We start from the raw sequence: 18,272 nt of genomic DNA, 5'->3' as shown, positions 1-18,272 counted from the left end.
ACAGTGTTGGTAGTATAGTTGCTCCAGAATAGGTAGTATAGTTGCCCCCGGTATAGGTAATATAGTTGCCCCAGTATAGGTAGTATATTTGCCCCAGAATAGGCAGTATAGTTGCCCCAGTATAGGTAGCATAGTTGCCCCAGAATAGGTAGCATATTTGCCCCAGAATAGGTAGTATAGTATAGTTGCCCCCAGTATATAGATTAGCCAGGTAGGTAGCCAGCCTGCTCCCCCCTCCCTCCCCATGGCCACCCGCTCGTCTCACCTCCTGAGCTGGCAGCCACTTCCTTTAGGAGTGTCCCCATGCCCCTCACCTCGGTCCCTGAAAGACTTCTGTTTAGCCCGTATGTGGCTGATGCAACACAGAAGAGCGGTTTCCCTGGTAACGACGATATACAGGAAGTAAGTACTTCCTGATTCGCCACTACAGGGAGCCGCTGTCCTCTGCTGTACTTGCATCATCAGCAGCCGCACTAAATGGAAGTCTATCAGGGACAGAGGTGAAGGAGTCCGGGACACTCCCAAAGGAAGCGGCCACCAGCTCAGGAGGTGAGGCGAGCTGGAGAGAGGGAGTGGGCAATATGCCGATCCAGGGCCCATGCCGCCTGAGGAAGCTGCTTCACTTGGCGTCATGGGCCACCTGCCCCTGTGACTAAGGGCTGTAGAGTCAAGTTTCTAACCTCACAGCAAAACCTGAAAGTGCCAGCACATATGCTTTACTTTTTTTTTTTTAAACGTACTCTACACATCCCTTAACCAAGATGTTTACTATATGTATTCCTACTATACTACTGTTGTAGTATTATATGCATAAGGTTATCGCGCTGCAGGCTCATAGTCCCAAATGGATGCAACACAGTTCACTGAGAGGATGTTCAATCCAAAGGCCACCAGAAGCAAACACTTTAAAGAGGAAACAAAAAACTTCATAGGGTAATACTGTAGGTTTCAAATGATCCCGTCACCACGTTCACCTGTGAGATCAATAACCTTCTCCCACAGAATACAACACCTCATGAGTGACAGGCACCCCCCCCACTTAGCCCGCACTCACCCAGGAGACCTCTAGGATAAGAGGTATATGAATCGCTTTTGGGGGGTTATATATTCACTGGCAGTACACATGAATCGCTTTTGGGGGGGGGGGGGGTTATATATTCAATGGCAGTACAACTTTCCCAGCCTTTCTTGAGCAGCATGTATGTCAGCATAGTCTCTCTCAGACCTCCGATCAGCCACACACTAAAACTCAAAAGGGGGCGACCATAGTGTGATACTATTTTAAAAAAATGATTGAAAACAAATATTGCACTCACAATGTTTCAGAATGTAATCAAGGGTCAGCAGCACACAGGTCCTCAATATATGGGTTCAGGCAAACAGCGGAGGTCCCCACCTCCATAGAGTTTCAGCAATAAACACAAGGGTTTGCAGCACACCAGCTCTTTATTCAGAGCAATATATGGTGTTCCCGGGACACCGCTCCCACTGCATCAGCCTCTGTAAACATAGAAGATGCCAATACGCGCCACCATTAAACCCAACATTCCTTGCACCGCTGTAGGTTCCGCCCTACGCGTTTCGTCTCAAAAGACTCATCAGGGGCTTCCGATTGGCTGCAAGAAAATTGTCTTAAAACCCTTCCACTCCTTCCCCATTGGTTAAAAATCAAAGGCTGCATTACCAGCTCCCGCCTGTCTGCGCCACCCTCAACTAAATCTTATACAAATAGCCTGCAGTACTCAGAAGAGAACTGTCTGCGCCCCCAGTCCTCATAAACCAATTGAAAGGCCTGCAGTACCAAAACCTAACTGTCTGCGCCACCCTTAGTTCAAACACTATACGAGTATCCTGCAATACTCAAAAGAAACTGTCTGCGGGGCCCTTTACATAGAACAAAACACAGACTTGCAGTACCAGAAACTGATTGTCTGTGCCCCTCCAACCACCTATTAGCATTGCTTCTTATAGCTACTCTGTTCCATCAGTCAGAAACCTGCACACCGGCTGGGTACAGAAGGACCAGAATAGCCAGAGTCTCATACATCTGCTGCCACCACTGCTCCAATGCCCACATATCACCCACAATGGGAGACCATTGGGCCCTACAGCCAGGCGCACATATAAATCATAGAACCGGCTATCCTGAAACCTTAAAAAAAGGGGGGGGGGGGGGTACGTAAAATCATAGAAAATAAAAAAAAGGAAAAATTAAAATTAAAATTTAAAAACATCCATGAGGTAGATTCAAATGGGAGCGATTTCCCTTACAATTTTATATGTTTTAATCATTACTAATGAAACAATTTACATCAATATCGACATTCATCCCCCCCCCCCCCCCCCCCGGGGTCAAGCATCCTAAATCAAAGATCCATTTTGTTTCCATCTTAGATAATTCCCTGACCCTATTGCATCCCTCCATGAGGGTTTTAACTTATCTATAGAACAGAACCTCATACCTGCCGGATTACAATCATACGTTTAAAATGTAGGGATAGGCTATGTTTCTCATATCCCTGTGTTATGTTGTGTATATGTTCACCTATGCATTTCTTTAAGACTCTTGTAGTGCGACCCACATATTGTAGGCCGCATTCACACCATATCATGTATACCACATGACTCGTGTTACATGTCATGAATGGCCTTAATTTAAAACTCCTTCCATTAACAAAGGAGGTTATATTTTTTAAGTTCTGACACCCAATCCCCTTTCACATCCCCCACATCCCTGGCAGGGATAAAAGCCTGGTCTCTGCCAACCACTAAATCCAGTTGTTACAGGAGGTGCCACGCAGCTCGGAACCAGGGCATTCCTTAAATTAGGGGCTTTTCTATATATAAAAGACGGTTTCGGGGGTAAAATAGTTTTAAGCACATGGTCACTTTAAGTATTGGCCAATTCTTTCTAAAAATATTTTCTACAGATTTATATCGTCTGGAGAAATCACTTAAGAAAGCAAAAGTTTGTTCTCATTTTTCCTTACTTCCCGATTCTCCAGCAGCTTCTCTCTGTCTATATTGGCTTCATCATTTTGAACCTGTTTCAACCATTCTGCATCGTATCCTTTCTCCACAAACCTCCTCATAAGCACTTCAGCCTGCATGTTATAATCCCCCACATCAGAGCAATTCGTTCTGACCCTTACATATTGACTCCTAGGGACCCCTTTAAACCAATTGGAATGGTGACAGCTTTTGACATTAATATACCCATTTCTATCAGTTGGTTTAAAGAAACACCTAGTCTTAATCCCCTCCTCCTTTTTCATAATCTCTAAGTCCTAAAAGTGGATACTGTCTAAATCCCATTCAGCTGTCAGGGTAATATTGGGTTGGATACTGTTAATTTCTTCTATAAAGACATCAACCTCTGGGCCCGTCCCCTTCCAAAAAATTAAAAGGTCATCTATGTACCTTTTCCCTAAGAGGATGTGCTCAGGGAACCTGCTGATCGCCTCCTCCTCCCAGTCCGACATGTATATATTGGCCAGACTTGGGGCAAACGACGCCCCCATTGCACATCCCCTTATTTGTCTGTAAAAGGTACCTCCATGCCTCCATGAGAGCTAATTCGGGAGATACTTATAGTCACACGAGTTTACAAAATGCTTCGACTTTTAATCCTAAGGATGGTTCTAATCTTAATACTGTTGATATTTTTAAAATGAAGGTGATTGAAGATCTGAATAAACTGAATGTTTTAAGTAAAAGCAGAAAGGAAGAATCAATAGAAAGCATCCTTAAAGAGAAGGAACTTGTCGTTCGCCCTGCGGACAAGGGAGGGGGAGTGGTGGTGATGAATAGGGATCAATATTTTGGGGAATTGGATAAACTTGTGGGTAATGTTACAACTTATGAAAAACTGTGTGGGGATCCGACATTGGGATATCGAAAGAAGTTGGTTCAAATCTTGGACAGGGGTTGGGCCAGAGGACTTTTGACCAAGAATGAATTTGAATTCTTGGTACCCTCTGTACCCAAGATCCCTGTTATTTACCAATGTGTGAATGTTGACATCGATGTAAATTGTTTCATTAGTAATGATTAAAACATATAAAATTGTAAGGGAAACTGCTCCCATTTTAATCTACCTCAAGGATATTTTAAAATGTTTCCTTTTTTAATTTTTCTGTTTTTACGTACTGCCACCCCCCCACACACACACACACCTTTTCAGATTTTTTAGGTTTCAGGATAGCCGGATAGCCGGTTCCATGATTTATATGTGCGCCTGGCTGTAGGGCCCAACCGTCTCCCATTGGGGGGATACGTGGACATTGGAGCAGTGGTGGCAGCAGATGTATGAGAATCTGGCTATTCTGGTCATTCTGTACTCAGCCGGTGTGCGGGTTTTTGACTGATGGAGCAGAGAAGCTATAAGAAGCAATGCTAATAGGTGGTTGGAGGGGCACAGACAATCAGTTTCTGGTACTGCAAGTCTGTGTTTTGTTCTATGGAAAGGGGGGCGCAGACAGTTTCTTTTGAGTATTGCAGGATACTCGTATAAGGTTTGAACTAAGGGTGGCGCAGACAGTTAGGTTTTGGTACTGCAGGCCTTTCAATTGGTTTATGAGGACTGGGGGCGCAGACAGTTCTCTTCTGAGTACTGCAGGCTATTTGTATAAGATTTAGTTGAGGGTGGCGCAGACAGGCGGGAGCTGGTAATGCAGCCTTTGATTTTTAACCAATAGGGAAGGAGCGGGAGGGTTTCAAGACAATCAGAAGCCCCTGCTAAGTCTTTTGAGACAAAACGTGTAGGGGGGAGCCTACGGCGGTGCAAGGGACGTTGGGTTGAATGGTGGCGCGGATTGGCATCTTCTATGTTTACAGAGGCTGATGCAGTGGGAGCGGTGTCCCGGGAACACCATATGCTACACGCTTGTAACCTCTGCAATATTTGTTTTTAATCTTTTTTTAATAAATAGTATTACACTATGGTCGCCCCCTTTTGAGTTTTAGTGTGTGGCTGATCGGAGGTCTGAGAGGGACTCTCAGACATACATGCTGCTCAGAAAAGGCTGGGAAACTTGTACTGCCAGTGAATATATAACCCCCAAAAGCGATTCATATACCTCTTATCCTAGAGGTCTCCTGGGTGAGTGCGGGCTAAGTGGGGGGGGGGGGGGGGTGCCATGTCACTCATGAGGTGTTTTATTCTGTGGGAGAAGGTTATTGATCTCACAGGTGAACGTGGTGACCGGATCATTTGAAACCTACAGTATTACCCTATGAAGTTTTTTGTTTCCTCTTAAAAGTGTTTGCTTCTGGTAGCCTTTGGATTGAACATCCTCTCAGTGAATCAGCGGGGAGGGAAGGGACATGGCTATGCAGGAGGTGGGGGGAGCGGCAAGAGTGACACTACATAGGTAAACACAGCCCGCTGCGTGTCGACAGCGCGGCTGTGATTTATGGGGGCAGAACGCAGAGGGGGCCTGGGGGGACACATACATAGCAACAGAGGCTGGGCTGTATAGGCAGACCCAGCCTCTGTGTGCGGATATCATTCTTAGAACCCCACCTCAGGTTCTCTTTAATATATGTATATATGGCATAGCCCTCTCAGTTCAGGTGGCTTTTAAAGGGAACCTGAAGTGAGAGGTATATGGAAGTTGCCATATTTATTTAAACAACACAAGTTGCCCGGCAGTCCTGCTGATCATCCTGGCATCAGTAGTATCTGAATCACAGATCTGAAACAAGCATGCAACTAATGTTTTGAGACTTTTGTCAGGAACATCTGATCTACATGCTTGTTCAGGGTCTATTGCTAGAAGTAGTAGAGGCAGTAGATAAGCAGGACTGCCAGGAAACTGGTATTGTTTAAAATTAAATATGTCAGCCTCCATATTATTCTCACTTCAGGTAGCCTTTAAGAATTTTCTGCATGTGTGTCTGCCTTGGTGGACCCAGTGTATTTAGCTATTATTTTATTTAATTTCTGAACTACAAAAGGGTTTCCCCACCCCTCCCTGTATGTTAATGCACATCATGCTCGATTAAAGTAAGCAAAAGCATATTTCTTTACATTTGAAATTGTGGTTTCAATGACTAAAATATAGATAATATCTTAAAACCGCTGTTTTTCTTTTCAGTCTTGCTTATTCTGCTGGTGTCAGCCTAGAAATCTAACCAACATGGAAGATACGCAGTCTTTTATAAAATACAAAGGTCATGACCACGCATATGAGACTTTTCCTCCAACTGCTAAGGCTATTCCTACTGAAACAGAAAACGTGTCAATTTAATTATTTCTCCTAAAACAAAGTCTAAAAGACTAAACTGATCAACAGAAAATATAATAAGAACTGAGAAGTCTGGCTGCATGGGAACAGGCAGAAAACACTCCATAGGTATTGTGCAAGCACTTAAATTATTTCAAGTTACCTTCAGGTTTGGAAAAAACAGTTACAATGGTGCCTTACTATCAAATACAGAAGAGATATTAAGTATGAAAGAAATTGCCAACAATGTGCTGCGTTAAAGTAAAAAATAAACATAACAGCATTTTGAACTGCATAATAGATATTCTAATAATGGCCTACTGGGTATTAGTATGATGGCCTGCTTTTAGTGAATAAAATAGCTCAGAATAGTGGTTTGCATCACAGAAATATTTGATACGGGTGTCCATATAATGTTAAAGGGAACCAAAACTGAGAGGGACATAGATGTTTCCTTTTAAACAATACCAGTTGCTTGTCAGTCCTATTGATCTATTTGGCTGCAGTAGTGGCTGAATCACAGACCTGAAACAAGCATGCTGCTAATCCAGTCTGACTTCAGTCAGAGTACCTGATCTGCATGCTTGTTGAGGGGCTATGGCTGAAAGCATTAGGCCCCGTTCACACTGCACGCGTTTCCAGCCGCGTTTTGGAAACGCGTGCAGGTGGCCGACACGCACGACATCAGACATTGCATAGAGTGCAATGTCTGATGTTCACACTGCATGCGTTCCGGACCTGTGCGGTCCGGAAACGCATGCTGCACGCATTTTTTGTAAAAACGCATGGCTGTCCCATTCACTTTTCAGTGATGGGATCAGCCACGCAACGCATACGAACGCGGATGGCGTGCGTTCGTACGCGTTGCGGTCCGCATGCGTTGCGGTCTGCGTTCTGCAGTCTGAACGGGGCCTTAGAGACACAGGATCAGCAGGAGAGTCAGGTAGCTGGTATTATTTTAAAATGAAAAATCTATATCCTTCCCAGTTTAGGTTCCCTTTAAGGCCCATATGCAATAAACGTTTTCTTCTAGTTGATATTTTCACACTTGTGAATAAAATGCCACCAGCAAGCAAGAAAATACTAAACATAATTTTCATAGTATTTTTTTAAGCTACTTTTTTAATTGCAAAATGTTGAAAAGTTTTTCAAAAGAGAAGATGAAAAATAGGAGAAAAAGTGAATTGCATATGGGTATTAGTCTAACCTCCTTCCTATTTGAGATACATTTGCTTTTACATTATGTTTCATAAATTATGCCCTGGTCAATCATGAAGTTAAAATGACTAATGTTGAGTCTCAGCGGATAAAAAGATAGCAACACTGCATAGACATGACAAGCTTGGAATCAGGTCAGCCCATCCCCATATACTAATGCTAACCATTCCTGATCCTTCTAGCACAGGTATGTTGCCTAAATCTTTTTCAATCCCAAGTAAAGGACTCCTTTGCTGGACATCCTGCAACAAAGATTGCTGACCTTCTCCACAAGGAAGTACCAGCACAGGAAATCATACACCATGGACAACTAGAGCTATGAAGATGTATGTGTGCTGGTATATTGATGTGACATTGAGAACATCCTCTAGCCCCAAGAATTTACATACGCAAGTACTATATTTAAAAACTTTTTGGGCAGTTTAGGTTTTCAAATACGGATCTGAAAAGTAGACGACATCCTGCTCACACAGTACTCTGCGTAGGCAGCAGCAGGTTTACAGGGACTTGGTTAAATGGTGGCCTTGTAAACGCAGAACTTCTGCTGCACTGGTATCTATTACTTGTCAGGTTGTGGAGGAGCTCACCACTGTGGAGAGTGGACAAGTCTAGGATCGTCTAGAAGCACCCCAGATTTGCAGCATAAGTTGAACAACCGTCTCTTTAGTTGCTCTTTAACTTTATTTTGGCATCGGTCACAGTTACTGTGACCGATGCCAAAATAATGTTAAAGAGCAACTAAAGAGACAGTGCTGGTCTACCTTGTTCAGCTTCACTGGTATCTAATAAATAAGGTGAAATTAGTCATGTAAATGTACTTCTCTATTGACAAGGTGCCCATGTAAAGCATTAAGTGAAAGATAATATCAAAGGAAAATTTGATTTGCTTTGAACCTAACATAAAATAAGAGGTTTTAACATTTTTCACAGATGTGAAGGAAGGGTAGCTGCTGCTAGTCCTGCTGAAGAGATTACATAATAAGCTGAGTGACATAGCGGGGGTGGTGGCCTGTTCCACAGAGAAATCTAGGACAAGGAGGGAGTGGCCTGGATAATATCAGGCTCATTAAATATAAAATATTATTTAATGGCACAAGTTTGTAAGTGCCTAGTATTTATAAAATATGTATTTTACTGTATAAACAAGTATATGACTAAAATTGATGACATCTTTAATTGTCAGTAATGGCGGCAGCATTGTTAACAGATCTCACTCTCCACTCTAAACCTACTAATAAACCTAAAATGGAGACAAACCAATCTTCTGCCAAGAGAATACTACCTATAAAGTATTTTTTAAAGCCAATGTAACAAATTTAGACTGTAAAGGTGGCCACACACCATACAATTTTCATGCAGCCCGACTGTACAATTTTTATACAATCTTACCAACATCCATGTAGTATAACAGCACTTGGTGATTGATTGTACAGCCATATTGCATGAAAATTGTATGGTGTGTGGCCACCTTTAATGCTGGATACACACGTTGCGTTTTCCCGTGCGATTTGCGGGATCGATTCCGTTGATTCGATTATTTCCAACATGTTCTATCGTGTTTCGATGGATACAGCCGTCGATTTTGCATACTTAATATGCAAAATCGACGGCTGTATTCATAGAAACACAATCCAGCATGTTGGAAATAATCGAATCGATTAAATCGATCCCGCGAATCGCATGGGAAAACGCAGCGTGTGTATCCAGCATAAGGGAGATGACAGTGGCAGGGTTGGGGTTGGCACAGGTTCCACTGAATCCATATATGTACCTATCAAGAGCCCTCTAATAGGCCTAATGCCAAAAGCATGCATACTAACCAAACTATTTAAAATAATAGTTTAGAAAAAGGTCTTCATTTTTAAGTAAGGGGCCAAACTGCTAAATTGGAATGTATACACACCATAAGCTCTGACTGCCTTGGAGCAAAACTATCAGACATAGTTTACACATGGTTTCAATCAAAACACCCATTTTTACTGTCATTTTTCTTCAATAAAAACAAATCAGAGTGAACCACTAGCTCATCACCAGTCACTATATTTGTGTTACTTCCATACTTGGTTTAGCACCATACAATGTCTCCATCAAGAAGGAACATCATGCTCATGCTTTTTAAAGGACCACTATTGTGAAAAGTTGTACAATTTTAAATACATTTAAACACATACAAATAAGAAGTACCATATGTTTCTTCCAGAGTAAATGAGCTATATATTATCTTTCTCCTATGTTGCTGTCATTTACAGTGGGTAGTAGAAATATGAGAGATCTGACAGGTTTTGGATTAATCCATCTCCTCATGGGGGAATTTTCAGTATGACTTTTATTCTGTACAAAAGCCCTCCCTGGAAAGGATCTATATAAAGATGTCAGCCTCCCTGCTCGCTTGCACACTGTTTTGTCAGTTGGACGGAGCAAATGGTATTCAGTAAGTGCTTTTGAAAATAAAGAAAATCCTGAAAAATCCCCATAAGAAGAGCTAGTCCAAAACTTGTCAGATTTGTCAGAATGTTACCACATACTGTAAATAACAGGAACATAGGAGAAAAGTAATGTATAGCTTATTTTACTCTGGAAGAAATGTACTTCTTATTTGTATGTGTTTACAGGTACTTTCAATTTTACCATTTTTCGAGATAGAGTGGCCATTTAAAGGACATCCAAGCTGAAAGAATAAAGATTAGACTTACCTGGGGCTTCTTCCAGCCCCTAGCAGTATGTCTGGTCCCTCAGTGTAGTTCCACTCCAGTGTGCTGCTAGCCCCTCTGAAAGATCACTGACAACAGCTGCGTTTGTGGGTTACCACGCAAGCGTGTCCACATACCTCTCATGATTGCATTCCCATGGCCGGGAGTGTGCTGTGCTTGTGTAGTTCACAAAGACTTAAAAGCGCTAAAGAGAGGTACATGCGCAGTTATGGTGGGTGATCTTTCCGAGGGGTAATCAGCACCCTGGAGGGCAGGGGACCTACAGCAAGGGACTAGATAGACTTCTAGGGCCTGGAAGAAGGCCCAAGTAAGTAAATCTTATCTTTCTCCCTTCAACTCAGATGTCCTTTAAGCACATTGATTTTGTAGCTTCTGTTTATTTTCTATGTTATTTCAGAAGTACAGATACATATCCATAAAATAAATGCTCTATTAGGGTGAGCTGATCTGCCACATAAATCTAGTGTGTTCTACATAAAGGCTGGTCTACGGTCGGAGCTAATAGTGTTATAATGAATGGAACAGTTGTAAACTATTTTAGCCTGAAGGAGACAATTTACATATAAATCACAGTTCAGTTACTTTGTGGTTTAACTAAGTTTGACACATGAGGTTTATTGAAATATTTCCTGTTTAAACCTAGCTATGAAAATGTTCTGCATTTCATCAGTTGACACTTGGTGCTTTCAGCATTCTGCAACCAAAGTGTCAGACTTGATTTGAGTTGTTTAGTGTGAACATATTGGCCACACATATTTGATGGATTTGAATCTGTACAGGTGAATCCAATAGTAAAACGGGTAAAAGCAAAACTATTTAAGTGACGTTATTATTCATAACATAACCAGCAATGTTGATTTTATATTTTATTATATGAGAGATGATCCATTTAGAGAAGTAAATCATGTATTTGTCCTTCTGTAGTACTTTTGTAATGCTCTGTATGCAAAATAAATGGCAATAAAGCTATTTTAGTTACATTTTGTTATTCTCTTGTTTTTGTCATTATGAGCCAGTTTATGAAAGAAAGTTAACTACAAATCATGATTTGCTTAAAAAATGTATTGTTAATTTGAACAAAACATCAATAGAAATTAAACTTAGTAGAAACTAAATAAATAAGAAAAAAAAACCTTGACCCTCCCAATTGTACATCTAGAGTACGTTTTAAAAGCTCAGTCAAGCTCTGTGTCTCTGGTCGGTGACTACATATGTCAGATGGGGCCATCCCTCAGGCGTGTATGACCTGAAAGGTGTACACAGTGAACGAAAACAGTCACAGAAAATACAGTACATGGGATGATTACAACCAGATATGTCTAGTTGATGAATCCAGAAATTGACTGGATAGTGATTGATTCTTACACCACATTGTACACCTAATCCTAAAAGATTACAGTGGAAATCTATCAAGCATTGGTCAGATCTCAAGCGGTGTTCTACTTGATGCTGTACATTGCTATCAGACCATCAATCCATCACCAGTCTTCCCTTGGCTGCTAGCAGGATGATTTTCCAACATGTCCAATCACACTTTGAATTATTAAAGGGCTCAAATCAATGCCTTCTAGAATAGAAAACAAATGTTCAGTTGAAGGAACTCATATATAAATACTGATGAGAGTTCTTCACTTTGGTAGCTCTCCTGCCTGCACCTCTTTGGAAGAGAAGAAAACACATAAAACATGTGTTTTTATTAACTTTCTTAGGCGTATTTCACACGAGCAGCTGCAGGCAATGCATCCACCAACCACCATCTGTCAACTGCTTTGCTGCATTTTCCAGGTACTTGCATGCGCCGCCGTCCCATGGAGGCACGGGTGAGCATGGCAGAAGCCACATTCAGACATCACATGAGACGGTTTCCTGCTGACATGCCGAGGGTTACAAACAGGGGTGTAACTACAAATCATGGGGCTTCCCAGGAAAAACTTTGATAGGGCCTGTTAATGATCACAGCCTTTCCTTTGCCTCTTCTTGGTGACCCTCACAGCCTGGGCGTCCATCTTGCAAGGGTGATGAAACAAGTGTGGCCATCAGGATCTTCACACCAATACCATGTTTAGCCACAAAAACACCTGATCTGGAGTATCAGAGGAAGGGAAGGTTATTAGTTGCCCCCCCCCCCCACACACACACGCACACACACGCACACGCGCACACACGCGCACACACGCGCACACACACGCACGCACACACACACCTCTGGGCCTCCCTGCAGTTGCACCGGCATCTTCCCCCTAGTTACGCCTCTGGTTACAAACGCTGCCATTCATTCAGTCACATTAAATTGCACCCAGAAGGGGATCGCTGGCCGGCAGGCTTAAAGGGGCACTACAGCGAAAAACTAAAAATTTAAAATATGTGCAAACATATACAAATAAGAAATACATTTTTTTCCAGAGTAAAATGAGCCATAAATTACTTTTCTCCTATGTTGCTGTCACTTACAGTAGGTAGTAGAAATATGACAGAAGTGACAGGTTTTGGACTAGTCCATTTCTTTATAGGGGATTCTCAGGGATATATTTATTTTCAAAAGCACTTAAGTGAATGGCAGTTGCTCTGTCCAACTGCTAAAAAATCCTTTTTAGGGAATATCTTTATAAACAATAAAAGCCTTACTGAGAATCCCCTATGAAGAGATGGACTAGTCCAAAACCTGTCACTTCTGTCAGATTTCTACTGCCTAATGTAAGTGACAGCATTATAGGAGAATAGTAATTTATATCTCATTTTACTCTGGAAAAAATGTACTTCTTATTTGTAAAATTTAAAATATGTGCAAACATATACAGTTTTTCACTGTAGTGCCCCTTTAAGTCTGAAGTGCACAGCAAGCACGTGTGAAAAAACCTTAGGAAACATTTGAAAAAACCTCATTCACATGTAACACATTCAAATTAACTACACATTCAAATTAACTGCAGTATTTACATAGCATAGTGTAGATACATATTAGTAAATTGCCTGCAGCTTAAGGAAATATGATAGTTTCCAGCAAGTTATGTATTTTTTATTTTCATGTGAATATGTGAAAAATGGGTTTTCTGGGTGACTTATTTGCATGCACGCTCAGGTGAATCAGAACATTTGGCACTAGAAAAGCGTTGGCAGGTTTACCCAATTCCCAGAGCAGTTCACCAATCTGTGCTTATAAGTTCCACACCCATCAAACACTCAAGGAAGGGTGAGAATGTTAGACTGTTTATATTTCTCGCCTGCTGAGGTTTCATCATTGACACTACATTAAACAAATTACATTACCGATTTGTACATCCTAATGCTATTGTGGTGCAATTTTCAACACTACTAATTGGTTCAAGCAAGGAAGCAAAATGTTTATTTCCATAGCAAAAGTCGTCCAAATAGGCACAGTGATCAAAGAAAAAATCTACGCAAACTTAAAAGCAAGAAGAAACTGGAAATGAAACACAAGGTGCACTCAACTTGCCAAAGTACTCACAGCAAGCACGAAAGTAACCACAATTAACTGGATAGAAGGCGTGTGTTGCAACTTTGAGCCAAACCTGACCTAGACTTTCTATACTTCCTAATCTCTCACTGTCCTACTATTGCAGGGCTTCAACTCACCTTTCTGGCCTGAGCTTTACGATTGTCTCACTATATTTAAAGGGAACCTGAAGCAAGAAGTATATGAAGGCTGCCATATTTATTTCCTTTTAAACAATACCAGTTGCCTGGCAGCCCTGCTGATCTATTTGGCTGCAGTAATGAGTGAATCACATCAGAAACAAGCATGCAGCTAATCTTGTCAGATCTGACAATAATGTCAGAAACACCTGATCTACATGTCATGCTTGTTCAGGGTCTATGGATGAAAGTATTAAAGGCAGAGGATTAGGCTATGTTTCCACTAGTGCGTGTGTATGCGTATTTTAACATGTAAATGCACACGGTTTAGCAGATTTTTCTGAATATGCATTTTTTAACCACGTCAGTGCCTGTGTGATTTTTAATAACTTCTTATTTTTAATAAAATGTATGTGAAAACGTACGCAAGTTTGCATGGAAAATTCACATGGTAAAAACGCAGGCGATTTTCCTATTAATGACATTACATGTGAATCACACACTATGTGTGCAGTGTGCGAATTGTGATGCCTCTGCTGTGCAGAATTTCTTTGCATAGACCTGCGCACAGATTTTGTTTGCAGTAGAAACAGGCCCATTGACTTGTATTGTCATGCAAAATGCATGCAGATTCACATTAGTGGAACAGCCCTTAGCAGGACTGCCAGGCATCTGGTATTGCCTAAAAGAATATAAATATGGCAGCCTCCATATACCTCTTGCTTCAGGTTCCCTTTAACCATTTAAGGACCAGCGGTCTCTGGGCACTTAAAGACCAGAGACCGCTGGTCCAATCCTGACGGAATCCCGACGGAATCCCGACGAATCGCCACATATACCCGCCGCAACCGCCGTCATCGCCGCTCGCCGAGACCCTCAGGATATAGACTCTACCGTCTGTATGACGGCAGAGTCATGTGAGCCGGTCAGGAGGCGATTTCAATGGCTCCTGACCCTGTTTTTCAATGTAAGCCAATGGCAATGGCTTACATTGAAAGACAGGGCCAGGAGCCATTGAAATCGCCTCCTGACCGGCTCACATGACTCTGCCGTCATACAGACAGGCAGAGCCTGTGAGATGCGGCGAGAATCGTCGGGCGCGATCAGCGGGTAGCGGCGGAAACGGCGGATGCGCGCTGCGGACAGTGATTGAGATCTACGTCCTGCCAGCCAGGAGCCCACCAATACAGGGCATAGATCTCAATCACTGCGGTCCTTAACTGGTTAAGGAATGCTGCCATCTTACTTTTTTATAGTTTCTGGAAATTAAGTTTTATTGATCTTTATCTTCTATCTGAAAGCGGCTTTAAACTCTGAAGGGTTATCTCTAACTCTGTGTGCTTGTCTGCTATAAGTTTGTCTTGGTGAAGGGTGCAGCATGGTCGTACACACAGACTTCCAAAACACTGGAAAGTGAAAGAGTGGCATTTCTCATGAACAGAACTGCTTCTGTGCAAGTAAAAGGAGTGTAAGCATTTCATGAGGGCATTTTAGAAATGCATTTTACTTGCAGTGAAGCCACCGATTTCAAGTGGATTTTAAAACAAACCTGAATTCAAAGCCAAAAAACCAGCCTATCTACTTGAGGACCGCTGTGTTAAACCCCCCTAAAGACCAGGCCATTTTTCTTAAACTGGGCCACTGCAGCTTTAAGAGCTCGCTGCACAACTCAGCACACAAGTGATCCCCGCCTCCCTCCCCAACCAACCACCCCCCCCATTTTTCTCACCACCAACAGAGCTTTCTGTTGGTGGGGTCTGATTGCTCCCCCAATGTTTATTTTTTTTGTAAATATTTGTTTATTTTTCTATTAAATTTGACTATTTTCTAATTTATTTTATAGCTTGATCGGCTGCCATAGGCTTCAGCTATGACAGCCGATCACTTCCTGCACTACAGAGGGGACAGCCGTGTCACATGATGTCACATGCCTTAGATCGCAGCGCTGTACTATGTTTATAGACAGCTGTTTCACCGTCTAACAGTCTCCGAGCAGCGATCGCGCTGGGAGACTGAAGCCCAAGCGGAGATGCACACGCATCGGCGCGCGTGATCTCCTGCTAGCCCCATTGAAGGCCGGTCCTGTGGCTTGCCGGTCGGCAAGTAGTTACATTTCATACAGGGAGTAAAAAAACAAGTTCAAAACAACCAATGAACAATTCAAGTGAATGACTTCTATATGCTATACAGTACTATGGCATAACAGCCATACTACTGAACAAGCATATACATAGAAGTTACAGTGCCACCGTGTGACCTTTAAGCGCTCACACAGTTTAAGTATGAAAATTGTTGCACATTCTAACAGTACAGCTAGCAGTACTACTCAATTAACTTCCATTTGTTCAGTGATTGATGCATTACTGAACCAGACCTTTATCCAGAGTAAGATATCAAAATGTGCATCAAAATTGCCCCAAAACGAGCCATGAAAATAATATGCTGAGACGTCCACATTAGACGTTAATGTTATTACACTGGCGCACATGAGGTTTTGCATTTGTTTTTACTGATGGCTAAACCAGAACAATACTTTACTGCTACAACTGGCTTACATGTGACAGAAGTCTCATGTTAGTAATACAAATATGAGACCTCCAATAAAGTGCAGCAGCATGCAGTAATTATAGGCACAGGTGAAAGTGAACTATAGCCTAGCTCCCAAGCCCGCTGTCTAGGCGTTACTCTGGACTCTGAACTTTCCTTTACAGCCCACATCCAAGGTATTGTCAGATCCTGCAACTTCCACCTCCGCAACATCTCCAAGATCCGCTCCTACCTGTCACTTGACACCACTAAACTCCTTATCCATGCCCTTGTCATCTCCCGCCTAGACTACTGCAATTCTCTTTTATCTGGCCTCCCCTCTAACCGTACTGACCCACTTAAATTGGTAATGAATGCGGCAGCCAGACTGATACATTCTTCTCACCGCAGTGCCTCTACAACTCCGCTCTGTAAAGCACTACACTGGCTCCCCATCAGCTTTAGGATCAATTTCAAAATCCTGTGCTTGGCCTACAAATCAGTGCACAAGACCTGCCCGACCTACATCTCTGATCTGGTCCACAGGCACATACCAGCCCGCCCCCTCCGATCCTCCAATGACCTGCGCCTAGTCGCACCACGCATAACTCAGTCACACGCACGATTGCAGGACTTCACCAGGGCTGCCCCTACTCTCTGGAACTCTCTCCCACCAGCCGTCAGACTCGCCCCCACCTTTAATACCTTCAAACAAGCTCTCAAGACTCACCTCTTCACGCTCGCATACCCCCCTACACCAGTATCATAATATGTTCTGTTAGACCCCCTCTCAAAAGACGCACCTATTGTCTCCACCCCACCCTTTAGATTGTAAGCCTCTGGCAGGGCCCTCCTCCCTAATGTATCCATCTTGATTATGCAATCTTACTCACAACCACCCTTCTTGTAGACTCGAACAGTCTCTATCTTGACCTATGACACTGTATTGTTATCAAATCATTTGCATGATCTTGTTTTGTTGTGAGTTTCCGTATGTTCTACCTGTATGTTAACCCATTTATCTATTGTGCAGCGCTGCGTAATATGTTGGCGCTTTATAAATACAATAAATAATAATAATAATAATAATAGGTGAGAGAGATATGGGAGCTGCCATATGTATTTCCTTTTAAACAATACCGGTTGCCTGGCAGTCTTTTCGATCTTCTGGTATCAGTGGTGTTTTAGTCAAAACCATGAAACAAACATGTGGCTGATGCAGTCAGACTTGAGTCAGAGAGCACCTGATCTGCATGCTTGTTATGGGTCTATGGCCAAAAATAATAGAGACACAGTATCAAGGGGACAGCAAGGCAACTTGCATTGTTTAAAAGGAAATAAACATGGCAGCCTCCATTTACTGTTCACTTCAGTTTCCCTTTAAAGTGAATCTGAACTGAGTAAAATAATTTAAAGTAAACACACGATACACCTGCAAATGAATATTTCATACTTACCTCGTCGTCAAGTCCTTTCAGAAGCTAACCATTTTCTTCTAACAATGATTCCTTCCATTTCTGACAAGATTTTGTCAGAATGAAATATATCAGGTGCTGTCGGTTATAGCTGAAAGTACAACTGAATGTGCAAGGCAATGTCCATGTTTCACTATGGCTGAAGTGGGTGATATTACAGTTTCACAGTGTGCTGACCAGGAAACTGTTATAAGGTAATGGTCATTTTCAAAATGGAGGAAGGAGAATTCCACTGATCACAGTGGACAAACAGGACACAGAAGAGGAGAAGGAGATTGATGAGTAGACTACAGTATGACCTGTGTATGTTTATTTTGACTTTTTATTTTCAGTTCAGGTTTGCTTTAAAGAGAATCTGTACTCTAAAATTCTATTCTTACAATAAAAAAAGCATACCATTCTATTCATTATGTTCTCCTGGGCCCCTCTGTGCTGTTTCTGCCACTCCCTGCTGCAATCCTGGCTTGTAATTGCCAGTTTTAGGCAGTGTTTACAAACAAAAGACATGGCTTTTAACCAGC

At 42.2% G+C, this 18,272-nt stretch overlaps 1 protein-coding gene across 2 annotated transcripts in view; it reads left to right on the top strand.

The window, feature by feature from the left end:
• EDNRB (endothelin receptor type B) overlaps nt 1-9,026 on the top strand; it is a 46,447-nt gene extending 37,421 nt beyond the window's left edge. The window contains exon 8 of one of the 2 annotated variants that reach the window (XM_068267900.1): nt 6,099-9,026. In XM_068267900.1, coding sequence (XP_068124001.1) covers nt 6,099-6,251 — 153 coding nt within the window. In that variant the 3' untranslated portion in view covers nt 6,252-9,026. The remainder of the gene's footprint in view (nt 1-6,098) is intronic. The other variant, XM_068267901.1, reaches the window with a different exon arrangement.
• The last annotated feature ends 9,246 nt before the right edge of the window (nt 9,027-18,272 follow it).

The sequence above is a fragment of the Hyperolius riggenbachi genome, chromosome 2, assembly GCF_040937935.1.
Source record: "Hyperolius riggenbachi isolate aHypRig1 chromosome 2, aHypRig1.pri, whole genome shotgun sequence".
Taxonomy (NCBI): domain Eukaryota; kingdom Metazoa; phylum Chordata; class Amphibia; order Anura; family Hyperoliidae; genus Hyperolius; species Hyperolius riggenbachi.
This window is presented reverse-complemented; position numbering and strand designations above follow the sequence as displayed.